Source organism: Gopherus flavomarginatus, chromosome 2 (assembly GCF_025201925.1).
Source record: "Gopherus flavomarginatus isolate rGopFla2 chromosome 2, rGopFla2.mat.asm, whole genome shotgun sequence".
NCBI classification, from domain to species: Eukaryota; Metazoa; Chordata; order Testudines; family Testudinidae; genus Gopherus; species Gopherus flavomarginatus.
In genome coordinates, this window is record NC_066618.1 from 44,215,565 (window position 1) to 44,233,798 (window position 18,234).

Sequence of the window (18,234 nt, forward strand, 5' to 3'; positions counted from 1 at the left end):
ACATCCCTCTCAATAGGGAATGGTGCTACTGAGCACTCATACAACTTTGCCTGTGATCTGGAGTAGGAACACCTGGCATGCTAAGTGGACTGCTCTGAGCTCTCTGACATTTATTTGCAAGGAGAGCTCTTCCTGTGACCACAGGCCCTGAGTTCTGAGGTGCTCAAGGTGAGCCCTCCAACCTTGATGGGACGCATCCAAAATTAGAGATACTGCTCGTCGGGGGGTGACAAAGAGAATGCAGGAATGCACTGATTGGGACCCCTCCAGTCAAGGGAAGTGAGGACTGGGGCAGGAACTGTAAACTCCAAGTCCAAGTGGTGGCAGCTCAGTGAGTACACTGAAGCCAGCAAAGCTTGAAGTGGTCTAAACCACTCTTGCATGTTGTACCATGTAAGTGCACACGGTCATGTGACCTAAAAGTTTGAGGCAAAAATGGGCTGTCGTGACAGGGTGGGCCTTGATCTTGGGTATCAGAGCTGACATTTTCTGGAAGCAAGCCTTTTAAAGGAAGGCTCTGGCTTGAGTAGGATTGAGCACCACATTGATAAACTCTATCCTCTGGATAGGGACAAGAGTAGACTTTTGCTCATTTATCAACAGGCCCAGGGCATGGAAGGTATCTTGGACCGGTTGATGTTGGCTTTCACCTGGACCTTGGACTGGCTCTTGATCAGACAGTCATCAAGGTATGAGTAGACTCCAATGCCTTGCCTTCTGAGGAAGACCACCATCACTGCCATGCATTTTGTGAAAACTCCAGAGGCTGCCAACAGGCCAAAGGAGAGGATGGTGAATGGACAGTGGGTCTGGTTTATGACGAACCTGAGGAACCTTCTGTGACCCTGGAAGATGGGGATGTGGAAATAGGTGTCTTTCAGGTTGAGGGCAGTGTACCAGTCCCCTGGATCTAGGGAGGGAATAATGGAGGCTACAGAGAACACACAAAACCTCAGCTTCTTGAGATAGCTGTTGAAGCAATGCAAGTCTAGGATGAGTCAAAGACCCCCTTTGGCCTTTGGAATTAGGAAACAGTGGGAGTAAAACCCTTTCTCTCTCTCAAGTTCTGAGGCACTTTCTTTTCAGCCCTACCCTCAGGAGGTCTTGCACCTCCTAGACTAGAAGTTGCTTGTGAGAAGGGTCCCTGAAGTGGGACAGGGATGGGAGGGAGAGGTGGAAGAAAACTGAAGGGTGTAACCTTCCTCCACCATACTCAGCACCCAATGATCCGAAGTGATGAGGGACCACACTGAGCTGAAGTAAGAGAGTCAGTCTAAAAACAAGGTGGGGAGGGCAGGATCTGGAATGGAAATTGATATAATGCTTTTGAGCACCCCTTGTAAAGTTCTGCTTGGGGTCTCCTGGGTATCTATTTGAGCCCAGTAGCAAGGCTGAGGTGTAAAGGAATGACTGCCTGCACTTATAATCTCTGCTTCATTTTTTCAACAGGTCTTGGTGAAGTGGCAGAGATTAGAAGCGGGCAGGTTATTGAGGTCTGAAATGCTTCCTCGAAAGTGCTGGGGAGTAGAGGCCCAGCGATTGGAGGGGAGTCCTGGAATGTTTCAGGTGCTGGAGTTTCTAATCCATCTTTTCAGAGAAGAGGGAGATTCCCTCAAACAGAAGATCCTGAATGGATTGTTGAACCTCCGATGGCAACCCCAAAGATTGGAGTCAGGAGCATCTTCTCATAACCACAGCCGATGCCACTGTTTTGGCTGTCGTGTCAGCTGCGTCAAGGGCCACCTGGAGGGAGGTCCTGACTATGGTCTGTCCTTCCTCCACCAGAGCGGAGAACACTTGCCTGAACTCCTGTGGCAGCGAGTCCTTAAACTCTGCCATCGAGTCCCAGACATTATAGTCATATCTCCCAAGCAAGGCCTGATGGTTGGAGATGTGGAGCTGTAACCCACCAGTAGAATAAATCTTTCTACCAAACAGGTCCAGCTTCTTTGAGTCCTTTGGCTTCAGGGTTGCACCTTGCAGCCTTTGCCTTTCTCTTTTGTTGGCCACTGTGACCACAAGGGACTGGGAAGGGGAGGGAATATAGGTATTCATACCCTTTGGCAGGAACATACTACTTCTTTTCTGCTCTTTTTGAAATAGGAGGTAGAGAGGAATGGGTCTGCCATAGGGACCTGACTGGACCCATAAAGGCTTTGTTGAGGGCTAAGGCCACCTCTGATGGCACCGCCGCAGCCAAGATGTTGATCAAGCTGTGTGAGGACTCTTTAAGCCACCTCTACCTCTAGCCCCAGGTTAGAAGGCACCCTTTTCAATAGTGCCTGGTGAGCTCTAAAGCCATCCTGCAGCACTAAGCCATTCAGTCCCAACACAGTTTTGTCTGGGGAAGAGGAGGAGAACTGCACCAAGAGGGGACCTTCCTCCTTGTCTTCTGCACCAACCACATCACGCAGGCCTAACTCCTGAGTGTCAGTACTGGAATCAGGATCAGGTGCTGGATGGTGTGGCGGAGGTGCCCTTCTCTTGGACACAACTGACTATGAACAGTTGGAAGGTAGCCATGGTACTGGAGGGAACCCGCATGGATTCCAAAATAGGCCACTGCCCTCTGGGGCAGGTGCGTGCATGGGGATCCAGTGGGATGTATGTCAGGTATGGGTAACAGCCCCTGGATTGAGTGCAGGACTCCATCTCTGACTCCAAGTCAGCTTGGGGAGACGAGGAAGGGGTCGAACCTCTTGCTTCTGCTGGCCAGTGCTGAGGATCCAGGGATTGGTGCTAGAGCAGGGAAGTTTCACTGGTGTTGGCAGGGCTAGTTTCCCTCGGGAAGGTATCTGAGGACCTGGTGCAGGATAAGAACCTGAGACAAAATGCTTCCTTCTACTCAATGATATCTCCAGTGCTGGAAGTAGTCCTGCCTGGGTCAGCAGTATCAGGAGATCAGGTCCTCAGCAGCTGTGAAGGCCTCTGGGGGGACAGCACTGTGATCCTGCCGTTGCCATGGTGTCCCCTAGGTTTCAGTGGATGGTCCTGCACCAGATTCAGTGGCACCTGTGAGCAGCATCCCCTCTTGGACCATTGTTTCTTGTCCTTCTTTCTCGGCACTGGTAAAGGAGAACTATGTGGAGAAACCCATGCTGCTGGAGGAGCACTCTGCACTGATGTCAAGGTACTCGGTGCCAAATCCAACCGGCTTCGCTCTGAGTGCAGCTTCCATCAAGATGGTGCTTATTGTAGCCTCCCTGTTCTTTTTTGTACAAGGCTTGAACTTATGGCAGATCTGGCAATGCTCTTGCACATGGGCTTCCCCCAGACACTTCAGACAGCTTAAGTGTGGATTGCTCACCGGCATGGGCTTGCCCCAGGAGGCACAGGGTTGGAAGTCCAGAGACTGGGGCATGCCCAATCCCAAGGGTGGACAATGCCGCTCTAAGCTAACTGTATACACTACTGCTAACGAATAAATGGAAGGTAACTAAACTTGATCAAGAAAGAAGAAAAGGGAAAGTTACTCACCTTGCAGTAACTGAAGTTCTTTGAGATGTGTGTCCCTGTGGGTGCTCCACTCTAGGTGTCGGTGCGTCCTGGTGCTGTTGATCAGAGATTTTCCATAGCAGTGCCTGGTCGGGACGCAGGTGCTCAGTTGGTATCTCCCGTCTCATTGGAATCTTCCTGAATGCCTGCATTCTCTACCATGGAGCGATTATACTAGTACTCCAAAGTAGAGGGGAGGAGGGTGAGGAGTAGAGCACTCACAGGGACACACATCTCAAAGAACTTCAGTTACTGCAAGGTGACTAACTTTCCATTCTTCTTCGAGTGCTGTCCCTGTGGGTGCTTCACTCTAGGTGAATGTATAGCAGTTCCCACTATGGTCAGTAGGACTTTGGAGTTGCGGCAAAGAGAGAGTACTGTAGAGAGTACTGTATGGCCTACTATGGTGTCTGCCGTGTATCTTGTGTGATAGCATAGTGTTTGGCAAATGTGTGTTCAGAGGACCATGTAGCCGCTTTACAGATGTCAGAAACGGGTATGTTATGTAGGAAGGCAACGGATGTCGACAGAGCTCGAGTGGAATGAGTTCTAATGCCTTCAGGCAGTTGAATATTTTAAATATGGTAAGAAGATCTGATGCAGTCAGAGATTCATGTGGACAGACATTGTTTACAGATAGCCGTACCTTTCGATCTTTTGGTGATGGAGACAAAGAGTCGTTGAGATTTATGAAATGGCTTAGTCCTGTCTAAATAAAAAGCAATTGCTTTTTATTTAGGTTTGGGATATAAAGTAGGTAGGTATATAGGTTGGTTAAGGTGAAAGGTGGATACCACCTTAGGGAGTAATTTAGGCTGTGGTCTCAGAGTGACTTTATCTTTGGAGAATATTGTGTAGGGAGGATGGGCCATCAGGGCACTTATTTTACCTACTCTCCTTGCTGATGTTATTGCAACTAAGAAAGCTACCTTCGTGGACATATGGAGAAGAGAGCAGTAGCCAAGAGCTCGAATGGAGGTTTCATGAGATCATGAAGAACAAGGTTAAGGTTCCAGGTAGCCGCTGTTGGGTAAATTTCAGGGTACAGATTTTGCAGGCCTGTGAGAAATCATTTTATGGTGGTGTGGGTAAAGAGTGAATAACCTTCTAACAGGTCATGGAAGGTGGTAAGCGCTGCCTGATGCACTTTGATGGAGCTGAGTGAAAGTCCATCCTGTTTTAGTTTCAGAAGGTAGTCTAGAATGTTAGGGAGGGTCACCATATTGGGCATTAAGTGATTACTTGAGCACCAGAGGGCGAAACACTTCCACTTCTGTAGGTAGGTTTTACAAGTGGAGTCTTTTCTACTGTGCAGGAGGATGTATTGGACTTGCTTGGAACAGGCTAGTTCATGGGTTTGGAATCATGAAGGAACCAGGCTGTGAGGTGGAACTTTTGGAGCTGGAGGTGAAGAACCAGTCCATTGTTCTGGGAAAGGAGATCTGGCCTGTTGGGGAGATTCCGTGGATAACGGGAGGACATGCGGAGTAGGTAAGGATACTACATCTGTCTCAGTCAAGCCAGGGCAATAAGGATGACCTGGGCCTTGTCGTCTATGATCTTCCGAAGAACCCTGTGGAGTAGAGGGATTGGTGGGAAGGCGTACAGGAGAGAGTTGTTCCACGGGATGAGGAACGCGTCTCCTAGGGATGCAGTCCCACTCTGGAGCAAAACGGGACATTTTCAATTCTGGGTTGTGGCAAAGAGGTCTATTGATGTGGTGCCCCAAAGGAAGAAGAGCTGTTACAGTATTGTGGGGTGAAGCTCCCACTCGTGCTCTGTTGAGAAGTGCCTGCTGAGTGTGTCGGCAGTAGTGTTGTGGCAACCTGGTTGGTAGGAAACGATTTATATTTGATTTTGTATGCACCAATTCCATAGTCAGATGGCTTCCATGCAAAGGGAATGTGATCGGGCTTCCCCTTGTCTGCTGATGTAGTACATACATGCTATATTGTCTGTTAAGATCCAAATAGATTTGTTCTTTATGAGGGGAAGAAAGTGGGGCATGCTCGCCTCATTGCTCTGAGCTCTAAGAGATTTATGTGTAGGTGCATCCCTGATGCAGACCACCGGCCTTGTGCCCTATGTCCTCCTAAATGCGCTCCCCAAGCAATTAGGGAAGCATCTGTGGTGGGCATGAGCATTGGGGATCGTTGCTGGAAGGAAACCCCCATGCAGAGGTTTTCTGGTCTTGTCCACCAATGTAGGGAAGCCATAACATTGGGAGGAGGAGTTAGCAATGTCCCTAAGGTGTGTCTGTTGGGTTTGAAATTGGAATTGAGCCAGCCCTGAAGACATCTCATGTGTAGCTTGGCGTACTGGACCACGAAGGTGGTGGCTGCCATGTGACCAAGGAGCTGTAGACAGATTCTTGCTTGTGTCCTAGGACGAATAGAGAGCATGCATATGAGCTGTGTGATAGCGAGGAATCTGTGACATGGGAGTGAGGCCCTGCTCCAGATTGAGTCGAGATGAGTTCTGATGAACTCAATCTGTTGTGTAGGTGTCAGGGTGGATTTTTGGACGTTTATTTGGAGGCCTAGGCTGTGAAAAAGGGAGATGGCAAAATGGGTAGCTTGAAGTGTTTCGCCATAGGAGTTGCCCTTGATGAGGCACTTGTTCAGATAGGGTAAAAGTGTGATCCCATGTTTGTGGAGGTAAGCCATGACCACAGCTAGAGTTTTGGAAAAGACTCTCGGCGCTATGGAGAGGCCGAAAGGAAGAACTCTGTATTGAAAATGGTTGTGACCGATTGTGAATTGTAGGAAGCATCTGTGAGTTGGATGAAATGATATATGAAAATAAGCATCTCGTAGGCTGAGGGCTGTAAACCAGTCCCCTTGATCCAGTGCAGGAATTATTGTGCCCAGTGTGACCATCTTGAATTTTTGTACCTTCATGAATTTGTTCAGTCGGCATAGGTCTAGTATAGGCCTCCATCCCCCGTTTTTTTTTCTGGGTCAGGAAGTAATTGGAGTAGAATTCTTTCCCCCAATGTTGCGTTGGCACAGGTTCCACTGCAACCAGCTGGAGGAGGTGCGCCACTTCTACACAAAGGAGGTGCTCATGAGAGGGGTCCCTGAAGAGGGATGGGAAAGGGGGAAGGGTAGGAGGATAGGATATGAATGAGATAGAGTATCTGGACTGAACTATTTCGAGGACCCAACCATCCCATGTAATTCGCTGCCAGGCATGTTGGAAACTGTGGAGGTGGTGGCCAAATGGGCAAATAGGCTGTGGAATCAAGGGGTGGTCACGCAGACCCTCGACCAATATTTCAAAATCGTTGTTTATTCCCAGATGGGCGGGAGGTGGTTGCTTGAGCTTGATTTTGTCTGTGCTTAGGGGGTCTGAGCGCGATTCCTATTTACGTTGTATGGTTTGGATTGAGGCCGATAATATTGTTGTGTGCACGGTCTTTGGTAGGGTTGGTGTCATTGTCTCCTGGGAAGAGATGGGTGAATGCCCAGGGTGCGCAGTGTCGCTCTAGAATCTTTCATAGTGTGAAGTAGTTTGTCGTTTTTTTGGAAAACAGTTTGTCTTTATCAAAGGGGAGGTCCCAGATGGGCGGGAGGTGGTTGCTTGAGCTTGATTTTGTCTGTGCTTAGGGGGTCTGAGCGCGATTCCTATTTACGTTGTATGGTTTGGATTGAGGCCGATAATATTGTTGTGTGCACGGTCTTTTGTAGGGTTGGTATCATTGTCTCCTGGGAAGAGATGGGTGAATGCCCAGGGTGCGCAGTGTCGCTCTAGAATCTTTCATAGTATGAAGTAGTTTGTCGTTTTTTTGGAAAACAGTTTGTCTTTATCAAAGGGGAGGTCCTCCACTTTGGTCTGCAGATCTTTAGGGATGCCAGATGCAGAAAGGCATGAAGATCTGCGCATAACCACAGCAGTTGCTGTGTCCACCGTGTCTAAAGAGGCTTGTAGGGCCCTTCTGGAAATCAATAGGCCCTCGCTCAGAATTGGTTTAAAGTCCGCTCTCCTTTCCTCTGGAATGTAAGAGGCAAATTCAAAAAGTTTATTGTAGTTACCAAAGTCGCAGCTGGCAAGGAGTGCAGAGTAGTTTGCAATCCTGAATTGTAGAGTGGAGGATGTGTAAACCTTGTGACCCAAGACATCAAGGGGTTGAAAGTCCTTGTCTTGCGGGGTGGGCTGATATTGTGACTGTTTCATCCTCTGTGTGACTGCATCGATGATGAGAGAGTTCGGTTGTGAGAAAATAGGAAGTCAGCATCCTTAGCAGGAACATAGTATTTACATTCAGCCTTTCTGAAGGTTGGTAATAAAGAAACTGGAGTTTGCCAGAGAGTGTCAGCTGGATCCAGGAGTGCTTCATTTATAGGGAGTGTGATCTTTGCAGGCGCAGAGGGTTGAAGGATTCTGGGGAGTTTGTATTGTGTCTCCTGAACCTCTTCTAGGGGGATGTCTTGTCTGAGTGCCACCCTCTTGAAAAGCTCTTGAGATTGTTTACAGATGTCCACGTTCTGTGAAGGCAGGGGGGAGAGGGCTCCATCCAGAGCAGATGGAGAATTAGGGTTCAGTGAGTCACGATATAGTTTGTAGCTCATGTTCTCAGGAGGGGGTTCAGGTACTCTAGCAGTGGATGGAGCTAGAGATCGAGGCACAGAGGTCTGAGGATGAGTGGTAGGAGGATGTGGCCAAGGGTACCACTGAGGCCAAGGCATAGGGTAGGAGAAGCCAAGAGCTGCCCATGGAGGGAGGGTAAAGTAGGGAAACTGAGGCTGCTGTCTGTGGACCGTAGCCTGAGGTGGAAGAGATTCCAGGGGAGGAGAAGAGGAAGGTGGGGGGAACTCTGCCTGTTGCTGTACATCAGGTTCACCATCAGAGAAGGCAGCCAGTTCAGGTGGTGAGAATGGCTGTTCTAAGAGTGAGCCCTGTCTTTCCAGGAGCAGAGAGTTAGGGTATGTCTACCCTAAATTAGGTCGAATTTATAGAAGTCTTTTTTTAGAAATTGTTTTTATACAGTTGATTGTGTGTGTCCCCACACAAAATGCTCTAAGTGCATTAAGTCGGAGGACTGCGTCCACAGTACCGAGGCTAGCATCGACTTCCGGAGTGTTGAACTGTGGGTAGCTGTCAGTAGCTATCCCACAGGTCCCGCAGTCTCCACTGCCCATTGGAATTCTGGTTTGAGATCCCAATGCCTGATGGGGTGTCGCGGGTGGTTCTGGGGACATGTCGTCAGGCCCCCCTCTCCCTCCGTCCCTCCCTCCGTGAAAGTAATGGCAGACAATAGTTTCTCACAAAGTACGGGCCGGGCAATGTGCCCCGACAATGTGCACATCACAGCAGGGCACAGACTATCCAATAAGTTCTTGGAATGCATTGCAGACAACTTTTTATTTCATAAGGTTAAAAAAGCTACTGGGGGAAAAGCTGTTCTAGACTTGATTTTAACAAATAGGGAGGAACTCACTGAGAATTTGAAAGCAGAAGGCAACTTGGGTGAAAGTGATCATGAAATCAGAGAGTTTGCAATTCTAAGGAAGGGTAGAAGGGAGTACAGCAAAATAGAGACAATGGATTTCAGGAAGGCGGATTTTGGTAAGCTCAGAGAGCTGATAGGTAAGGTCCCATGGGAATCAAGACTGAGGGGAAAAACAACTGAGGAGAGTTGGCAGTTTTTCAAGGGCACACCCTTAAGGGCCCAAAAGCAAGCTATTCCACTGGGTAGGAAAGATAGAAAATGTGGCAAAAGACCACCTTGGCTTAACCATGAGATCTTGCATGATCTAAAAAATAAAAAGGAGTCATATAAAAAAATGGAAACTAGGACAGATTACAAAGGATGAATATAGGCAAACAACACAGGAATGCAGGGGCAAGATTAGAAAGGCAAAGGCACAAAATGAGCTCAAACTAGCTACAGGAGTAAAGGGAAGCAAGAAGACTTTTTATCAATACATTAGAAGCAAGAGGAAGACCAAGGACAGGGTAGGCCCACTGCTCAGTGAAGAGGGAGAAACAGTACCAGGAAACTTGGAAATGGCAGAGATGCTTAATGACTTCTTTGTTTCGGTCTTCATCGAGAAATCTGAAGGAATGCCTAAGATAGTGAATGCTAATGGGAAGGGGGTAGGTTTGGAAGAGAAAATAAAAAAAGAACAAGTTAAAAATCACTTAGAAAAGTTAGATGCCTGCAAGTCACCACGGCCTGATGAAATGTATCCTAGAATACTCAAGGAGCTAATAGAGGAGGTATCTGAGCCTCTAGCTATTATCTTTGGAAAATCATGGGAGACTGGAGAGATTCCAGAAGACTGAAAAAGGGCAAGTATAGTGCCCATCTATAAAAAGGGAAATAAAAACAACCCAGGAAACTACAAACCAGTTAGTTTAACTTCTGTGCCAAGGAAGATAATGGAGCAAGTAATTAAGGAAATCATCTGTAAACACTTGGAAGGTGGTAAGGTGATAGGGAATAGCCAGCATGGATTTGTAAAAACAAATCGTGTCAATCCAATCTGATAGCTTTCTTTGATAGGATAACGAGTCTTGTGGATAAGGGAGAAGCGGTGGATGTGGTATACCTAGACTTTAGTAAGGCATTTCATACGGTCTCACATGATATTCTTATCAATAACCTTGGCAAATACAATTTAGATGGGGCTACTATAAGGTGGGTGCATAACTGGCTGAATAACAGTATTCAGAGAGTAGTTATTAGTGGTTTCCAATCCTGCTGGAAAGGTATAACAAGTGGGGTTCTGCAGGGGTCTGTTTAGGGATTGGCTCCGTTCAATATCTTCATCAACGACTTAGATATTGGCATAGAAAGTATGCTTATTACGTTTGCAGATGATACCAAACTGGGAGGGATTGCAACTGCTTTGGAGGACAGGGTCATAATTCAAAATGATCTGGAGAAATGGTCTGAGGTAAACAGGATGAAGTTTAACAAAGACAAATGCAAAGTGCTCCACTTAGGAAGGAAAAATCAGTTTCACACATATAAAATGGGAAGAGACTCTCTGGGAAGGCATACAGCAGAAAGGGATCTAGGGGTTATAGTGGACTATAACCCCTATAAGCTAAATATGAATCAACAGTGTGATGCTGTTGCAAAAAAAGCAAACGTGATTCTGGGATGCATTAACAGGTGTGTTGTGAGCAAGACACGAGAAGTCATTCTTCTGCTCTGCTCTGCGCTGGTTAGGCCTCAACTAGAGTATTGTGTCCAGTTCTGGGCACCGTATTTCAAGAAAGATGTGGAGAAATTGGAGAGGGTCTAGAGAAGAGCAACAAGAATGATTAAAGGTCTTGAGAACATGATCTATGAAGGAAGGCTGAAAGAACTGGGTTTGTTTCGTTTGGAAAAGAGAAGACTGAGAGGGGACATGATAGCAGTTTTCAAGTATCTAAAAGGATGTCATAAGGAGGACGGAGAAAACTTGTTCATCTTAGCCTCTAAGGATAGAACAAGAAGCAGTGGGCTTAAACTGCAGCAAGGAAGGTTTAGGTTGGACATTAGGAATAGGCTCCTAACTGTCAGGGTGATTAAACACTGGAATAAATTGCCTAGGGAAGTTGTGGAATCTCCATCTCTGGAGATATTTAAGAGTAGGTTAGATAAATGTCTATCAGGGATGGTCTAGACAGTATCTGGTCCTGCAGGGGACTGGTCTCGATGACCTCTCTAGGTCCCTTCCAGTCCTAGAATCTATGAATCTGATGAGCTCTGCATGAGCTCTGCATGGTTATCCGTGCTGATCAGCTTGCCATGCTGGCCAAACAGGAAATGAAATTCAAAAGTTTGCAGGCCTTTTCTTGGCTACCTGGCCAGTGCATCTGAGTTGAGAGCGTTGTCCAGAGTGGTCACAATGGAGCACTCTGGGATAGCTCCCAGAGGCCAATACCGTCAAATTGCATCCAAACTACCCCAAATTCAACCCGGCAAGGCTGATTTCAGTGCTAATCCCCTCATCGGCGGTGGAGTAAAGAAATCGATTTAAAGAGCCCTTTAAGTCGAAAAAAAGGGCTTCGTTGTGTGGATGGGTCCAGGCTTAAATCAAGGTAACTCTGCTAAATTCAACCTAAAATCATAGTGTAGACCAGGTCTTAGGCTCAGGAGGCACTGAGAGGTCACACTGAGTGAGGAACTGTTGCTACTGCTCCCTGGGCTGTGTTGAGCCTGGACTGTGCTCTAGCATGTTAGCAGGTGAAAGTGTCAGCGGTGCCGTGAGTCTGTTGGAGGTGCCCTGCAGGGGTCCGCTGCTGGTGCCGGGGCAGGTGGCAGACTCGGTGCCAACGTTTTTCCCGGCAGCGGGGCAGAACGCGCAGCCGGCACCACAGCTATTCTTCGTGGGGGGAGGGAGGGTGTCACTGCCAACGTCCTTGTCGGCACCGGGGCAGAGCGCGCAGCCAGCACCGCTGCTATTTTATCCGTGGAGGTGGTCGGTGCTGATGTCCTTGTCGGCATTGGGACAGAGCACGCAGCTGACACCGTGGCTATTTTTAGCACTGAGGCAGTCGATGCCATGGAAACCTTCCCAGTACAGGAGGTTGGGTTCCTGCCTCTGCAGTCTGCGGGAGCCACAGTTGAGGCTGTAGAAAGAGCTGAGGCACCTGCCTGCAGCTCTGTCAGCACAGAGGGTAAGGATCTCGCAGTAGACCCTTTACCTTTGTCAAAGTCTCTCCTGTGAGACTGCCATGCTTCTTGCCTCTGCTCCAGAGAGGGTGAAGCAATGTTCCCAGCTGGTTCGGATCTGGCCGGGAAGTGTGTGGGAGCGAGTTTAACTTTCCCCGTCTCCGAAAGCGGCTGCAGGGATTTTTCCATGAGAAGCATTTTAAGCCGCAGATCCCTGTCGCGACGAGCCCTTGACTTGAGGTTCGTACAGTGGAGGCATTTTGCGGGGATGTGGGTTTTCCTGAGGCACTTCACACAATGTGAGTGCCCATCCGACCATGGCATGGAGTCCTGACATGAAACACACTTTTTGAATCCTGAAGCCCCTGGCATTGTGAATTAGAAATGGCAGGGGAGAGTGTCTCAGAGGGAGACAAGCCAAAAGCGATTTTTTTTTTAAACTAAGTAACTCCCCCATGTAACTATACTAAAGGAAGGGAAACAACTGGGATGTAACTAATAAGTATTTATGTATTCTTTGTTAATTTTTCCTCCAGAGACCAGGGAAGAGAAGCAGTGCTACCCTGAGTCCCGTTTTCAGCTGGGGACAATTGAGAAGGGACTGAGGGGGCGCGAGACGCAGGCGCTCAGGAAGATTCCAACGAGACGGGAGATACCAACTGAGTGCCTGTGTCCAGATCAGGCACTGCTACCGAAAATCTCCAATCAACAGTGCCAGGACGCACCAACATCTAGAGTGGAGCACCCACAGGGACAGCACTCGAAGAAGAACATCAGAATCACTGATTGAATGCCTTGCTGAGACAAGAGAAGTTGTTCCAGAGAAAAGCCTTTGACAAGGTCCCTCACCAAAGGCTCTTACATAAATTAAGTTGTCATGGGATAAGAGGGAAGATCCTTTCATGGATTAAGAACTGGTCAAAAGACAGAGAACAAAGGGTAGGAATGAATGGTAAATTTTCAGAATGGAGAGGGGTAACTAGTGGTGTTCCCCAAGGGTCAGTCCTAGGACCAATACTATTTAACTTATTCATAAATGATCTGGAGAAAGGAGTAAAAAGTGAAGTGGCAAAGTTTGCAGATGATACTAAACTGCTCAATGATAGTTAAGACCAAAGCAGACTGTGAAGAACTTCAAAAAAATCTCCCAAAACTAAGTGATTGGGCAGCAAAATGGCAAATGAAATTTAATGTGGATAAATGTAAAGTAATGCACATTGGAAAAAATAACCCCAACTACACATACAATATGATGGGGGCTAATTTACCTACAACTAATCAGGAGAGAGACCTTGGAGTCATCGTAGATAGTTCTCTGAAGATGTCCACGGTGTGTATAGCGGCAATCAAAAAAGCAAACAGGAAGTTAGGAATCATTAAAAAAGGGATAGAGAATAAGACGGAGAATATCTTATTGCCCTTATGTAAATCAATAGTACTCCCACATCTTGAATACTGCGTACAGATGTGGTCTCCTTATCTCAAAAAAGATATACTGGCATCTGAAAAGGTTCAGAGAAGGGCAACTAAAATGATTAGGGGTTTGGAACGGGTCCCATATGAGGGGAGATAAAAGAGGCTAAGACTTTTCAGCTTGGAAAAGAGGAGACTAAGGGGGGGATATGATAGAGGTACATAAAATCATGAGTGGTGTGGAGAAAGTGAATAAGGAAAAGTTATTTACTTGTTCTCATAATATAAGAACTAGGGGTCACCAAATGAAATTAATAGGCAGCAGGTTTAAAACAAATAAAAGGAAGTTCTTCACACAGCGCGGTCAACCTGTTGAACTCCTTGCCTGAGGAGGCTGTGAAGACTAGGACTATAACAGGGTTTAAAAGAGAACTAGATAAATTCATGGAGGTTAAGTCTGTTAATGGCTATTAGCCAGGATGGGTAAGGAATGGTGTCCCTAGCCTCTGTTTGTCAGAGGGTGGAGACAGATGGCAGGAGAGAGATCACTTGATCATTACCTGTTAGGTTCACTCCCTCTGGGGCACCTGGCATTGGCCACTGTCGACAGACGGATGCTGGACTGGCTGGACCTTTGGTCTGACCCAGTATGGCCATTTTTATGTTCTTATGCAAGAAGGAACTGAGACAGTTCAGGGCCAGCTGGGCCCCTTATACTGGTGCTTGAGCATGCAGCACAAGAGGATGCTAGAGCCGGGCCGATGGATACCATTGAGGGAAAAGTCTCTGGCTACTGTGCTGCACACATGCACCTAACATAGAATGGACATGGCCAAGCTCTCGAAAAACCACATTATGAGTTTTAGTAATTTCATGTGATAAAGATGAGGATTTTTAGTATGATTTTTTTATTCTGATAGTGTGCCTTTTTAAACAAATAAACTGAAGCAAGTGATGCTATGAAATCTGATGTTCCAGAGTTATATGGAGAATCCAATACCACTACTTCTGCCTTGTGGTGTAAGTACTACAAAGCCATAATATGACTGTGGCATATTCCGGCCCTCCCTCAAAGCATCATGATACAAAAGGCCAACTTTTAATGATGTTACATAATTGTCCTGATTTGTTTTGGGCCTTCTGGAATTCATTAGCCCACAGTATCCTACAAGCCAGCAACTGTCCAGAGTGATTTACCACAGTAAACTCTATTCCCAGTTGCCACCCTTCTACACAGATGCAAATCAAGATCTCAGCAAAACTTCCTTAAACACTTATGACTGCAGACAGAAAATGCTGTTGAAGCTGCAGCTTTGTTTCTGAAGACAGAGAATATCAAAAGGGTTAGTGAGAAAAAACAGAACCAAAAAAAGGGGCTGTCATGTGGGGCTGGATGTTCCTAAGCACTGATGAGGTAGTAGTAGTGACTGGTAGGAGATAAATCACACTCAACTCACAATAAAATTAGACCCCCACTGAGCCTCTAAAGAGAGTTGGATCTCTCTTGCCCCCAAGAGCAGAGTTCTTAAGTGTCTCCAGGTTCCGGTCTGTCTTAGTTCTCTGTTTGCTTTACAAATTGTACCTCTCACCTGCTGGAAAAGCTATTTTCACTTGCAAAAACTACCTTTTCTCCCTATATAATAACTGGACATAAAACACTTTTTTGTTTTGTTTTTCATAATTCTTTAGCTGCAGAACTTTTCACACCACTTTCCTGTCAGTGACAATTTGGGAAAATAATTACAACTACATTAATTGATATAACTGATACATGTGCTACATGCTAATTGTCACATGCTTGAAAAATAAACCACCTCTGTTCTTAGACACTGTTAGACATCTTAATTGATAATCTCTCAATTAAGAGTGGGCTAGAATTGCATATATATTTCACGACTGCTCCACAGCTAACAACATTCATGTGGAAGGACACGAGTATTTTTTATCATGCACACGTTAGATTCTATAAAACCCTGTTAATGATTTCCTTAATTTCCTTTTTTCTTGGAAATATATTAAAACAGTTACCAGCAAATAATCCAGTAAACCCATGCTCAGCAACAATTGTCTTCATTACTGTCCATGTTGATGTGGACTTCTTCTGTGATACTAGATAGAGTACAACAAAATAAAGTGTGAATTAAATAGTATACAATTTAATACGACCACAGAAAAGTAATAAATACTCTTGAAAATTAGAGGGATCACATCAATCAAATGCACTAGCTGTTTTTATTTTAGTCACATTTTAAATTTGTTTTACATTAATTTTGGACATACTGATGGAAAATGAAGGAGTTGTTTTATTATTTCATAAGTATCAGATGCACCTCAATTTATCTGTTAGATGATATCCTGCCTGATTGCAATGAGTTAAATCCAAGAAGGCTGCTAAGGGAGAAGCAAACCAGAAAAAAAAAATAGTGGCAAAGATAAGCCTGGGGAAATTATAAATTGGGGAATGCTCCTGCTTTGTTCCCGTAAGGCTGGCCTGGTTAACTGTGCTCAAGGCCAAAAGCCTAGGATCAAAGGGGATCCTAAGCCTTAAAGATGCTAGCCCAGGAAGGAAAGGGACTGAGTGGATTATCAGGATCAGTGGCTAGAAATGAGCTTCTGGCAGACAGATACAAATGAACTGCAAAAAGCAAGTTAGCTCTACCAGTTCAGAGATGGAAATACGGTGGGCCTAACTGAGCTATGGATAGAGAGGATAAGCCTAGGTAAAGAAACATGCATACAGAATTCTTTTTTGTTTTAGCTCTGTGATGCATGGCCAGAAAGGGTTAAACAGCCTGCAGAATAAATGACTCAAATTCAACCCTTAAAGACATGTAGGGAGATAATGTTTGTGTTTTTGTGTATTTACATATATATGGGTAGTGGTTTACAATGTAATCAACAGTCCCTGTCTATGCTGTATTCTGATGATTCAGAGGTAAAAAAAAAAAAAAATCATTACTCACCTTCTTGTAACTGTTGTTATTTGAGATATGTTGTTCATGTCCATTATAATCAGGTGTGCGCATGTGCATGTGCACAGTAGCTGGATGATTTTTCCTCTAACAGCAACTGTAGGGTCGGCCTGGGCGCTCCCTGGAGTCACGCCTTCATGGTGTCCAATATACAGCCTTGCCGACCCTGCATCCCCTCAGTTCCTTCTTGCCTGCTACTCCGACAGAGGGGTAAGGAGGGTGGTATTGCAACGGACATAAACAACACATCTTGAAGAACAACAGTTACGAGAAGGCGAGTAACTCTTTTCTTCTTCGAGTGCTTGTTCGTGTCAATTCCAATCAGGTGACTCACAAGTCCAAGTTCAGAAGGCGGAGTCGGAGTCATCCACTGATTAAAGCACTGCTCGTCGAAGGCAGCATCGTCCTGGCCTGTTGTGTAATCACATAATGTGTAGTAAAAGTGTGGATGGAGGACCATGTTGCTGTTCTGCAGATTTCCTGAGTGCAGATCTGAGCCAGGAACACTGTTGTTGAAACCTGCGCCCTGGTGGAATGTGCAGTGATTGGGGGTGTGGGAACCCCCAGCAGGTTGTAGCACTCATAGATGCAGGATGTGATCCATGACGAAATGCATTGTGAGGACACGGGTAGGCCCTTCATTCTGTCTGCTACCGCCACAAACAGCTGGACCGATTTTCTCAAAGGCTTTGTTCTTCCGATGTAGAAAGCTAGCGCCCTGCAAACATCTAGTGAGTGGAAAGAGAACAGAAGTACTTGTGGCACCTTAGAGACGAACAAATTTATTTGAGCATAAGCTTTCGTGGGCTACAGCCCACTTCTTCGGATGCATGGAATGGAACATATATCTCCTCAATATATATAGACATACAGAGAGCATGAAAAGGTGGGAGTTGCCCTACCAACTCTAAGAGGCCAATTAAGTAAGGGGGAAAAAAAAACTTTTGAAGTGATAAACAAGATAGCCTAGTACAGACAGTTTGATAAGAAGTGAGTGGAGTGTCTCCTTCCCGCCTCTAGAATAAGGTATAAGGTAGAACACCGGGAGCAAGATGTCCTGGTTGATGTGAAACTGTGACACAGCCTTCAGGAGGAAAGCAGGATGGGGCCTGAGCTGAACCTTGTCTTTATAGAACACAGTGTAGGAAGGCTCTGATGTTAGGGCCCTGAGATCCAACACCCTCCTGGCTGAGGTTACCGTTACCATCAACGCCACCTTATAAGAGAGAGAGCAGAGAGCATATCACTAATGGTTCTAGGGGAGTTCCCATAAGCCTAGAGAGGACGAAGTTGAGGTCCCAGACAGGGACAGGCTGGCAGACATTAGGGTATAGCCTATCGAGCCCTTTTAAGAACCAGCTGACCATCGGGTTAGCAAACACAGAGCGGCCCTCCATGGCTGGGTGAAAGGCCGAGATGGCAGCTAGCGCACCCTTGCTGATGATAATGAAAGCCCCTGCTGCTTCAGATGTAGGAGGTAGTCCAGATTAAGTGGCACTGAGGCTAGCTTCGAGGGTGAATGGTGCTGCACTGACCAGATTGAATATCTCTTCCACTTGGCGAGGTATGTGGCTCTTGTGGCTGTCTGCTGCCAAGGAGGATCTGTCTAACCTGGCCTGAACAGGAAAGTTCTATCGGGTTCAACCACAGAGCCTCCATGCTGTGAGGTGAAGCAACTCAAGGTTTGGATGTTGAAGACGACCGTGATCTTGTGACAGAAGGTCCAGGCAGAGTGGCAGGGTG

General features: G+C 46.4%; 1 protein-coding gene across 2 annotated transcripts in view; it reads right to left on the reverse strand.

Moving 5' to 3' along the window:
- The window catches only part of SLC25A40 (solute carrier family 25 member 40), a 101,218-nt gene that overhangs the window by 9,921 nt on the left and 73,063 nt on the right, over positions 1 to 18,234 (reverse strand). For both annotated transcript variants that reach the window (XM_050939642.1, XM_050939641.1), the window contains exon 10: positions 15,548 to 15,628. In XM_050939642.1, coding sequence (XP_050795599.1) covers positions 15,548 to 15,628 — 81 coding nt within the window. The remainder of the gene's footprint in view (positions 1 to 15,547; positions 15,629 to 18,234) is intronic.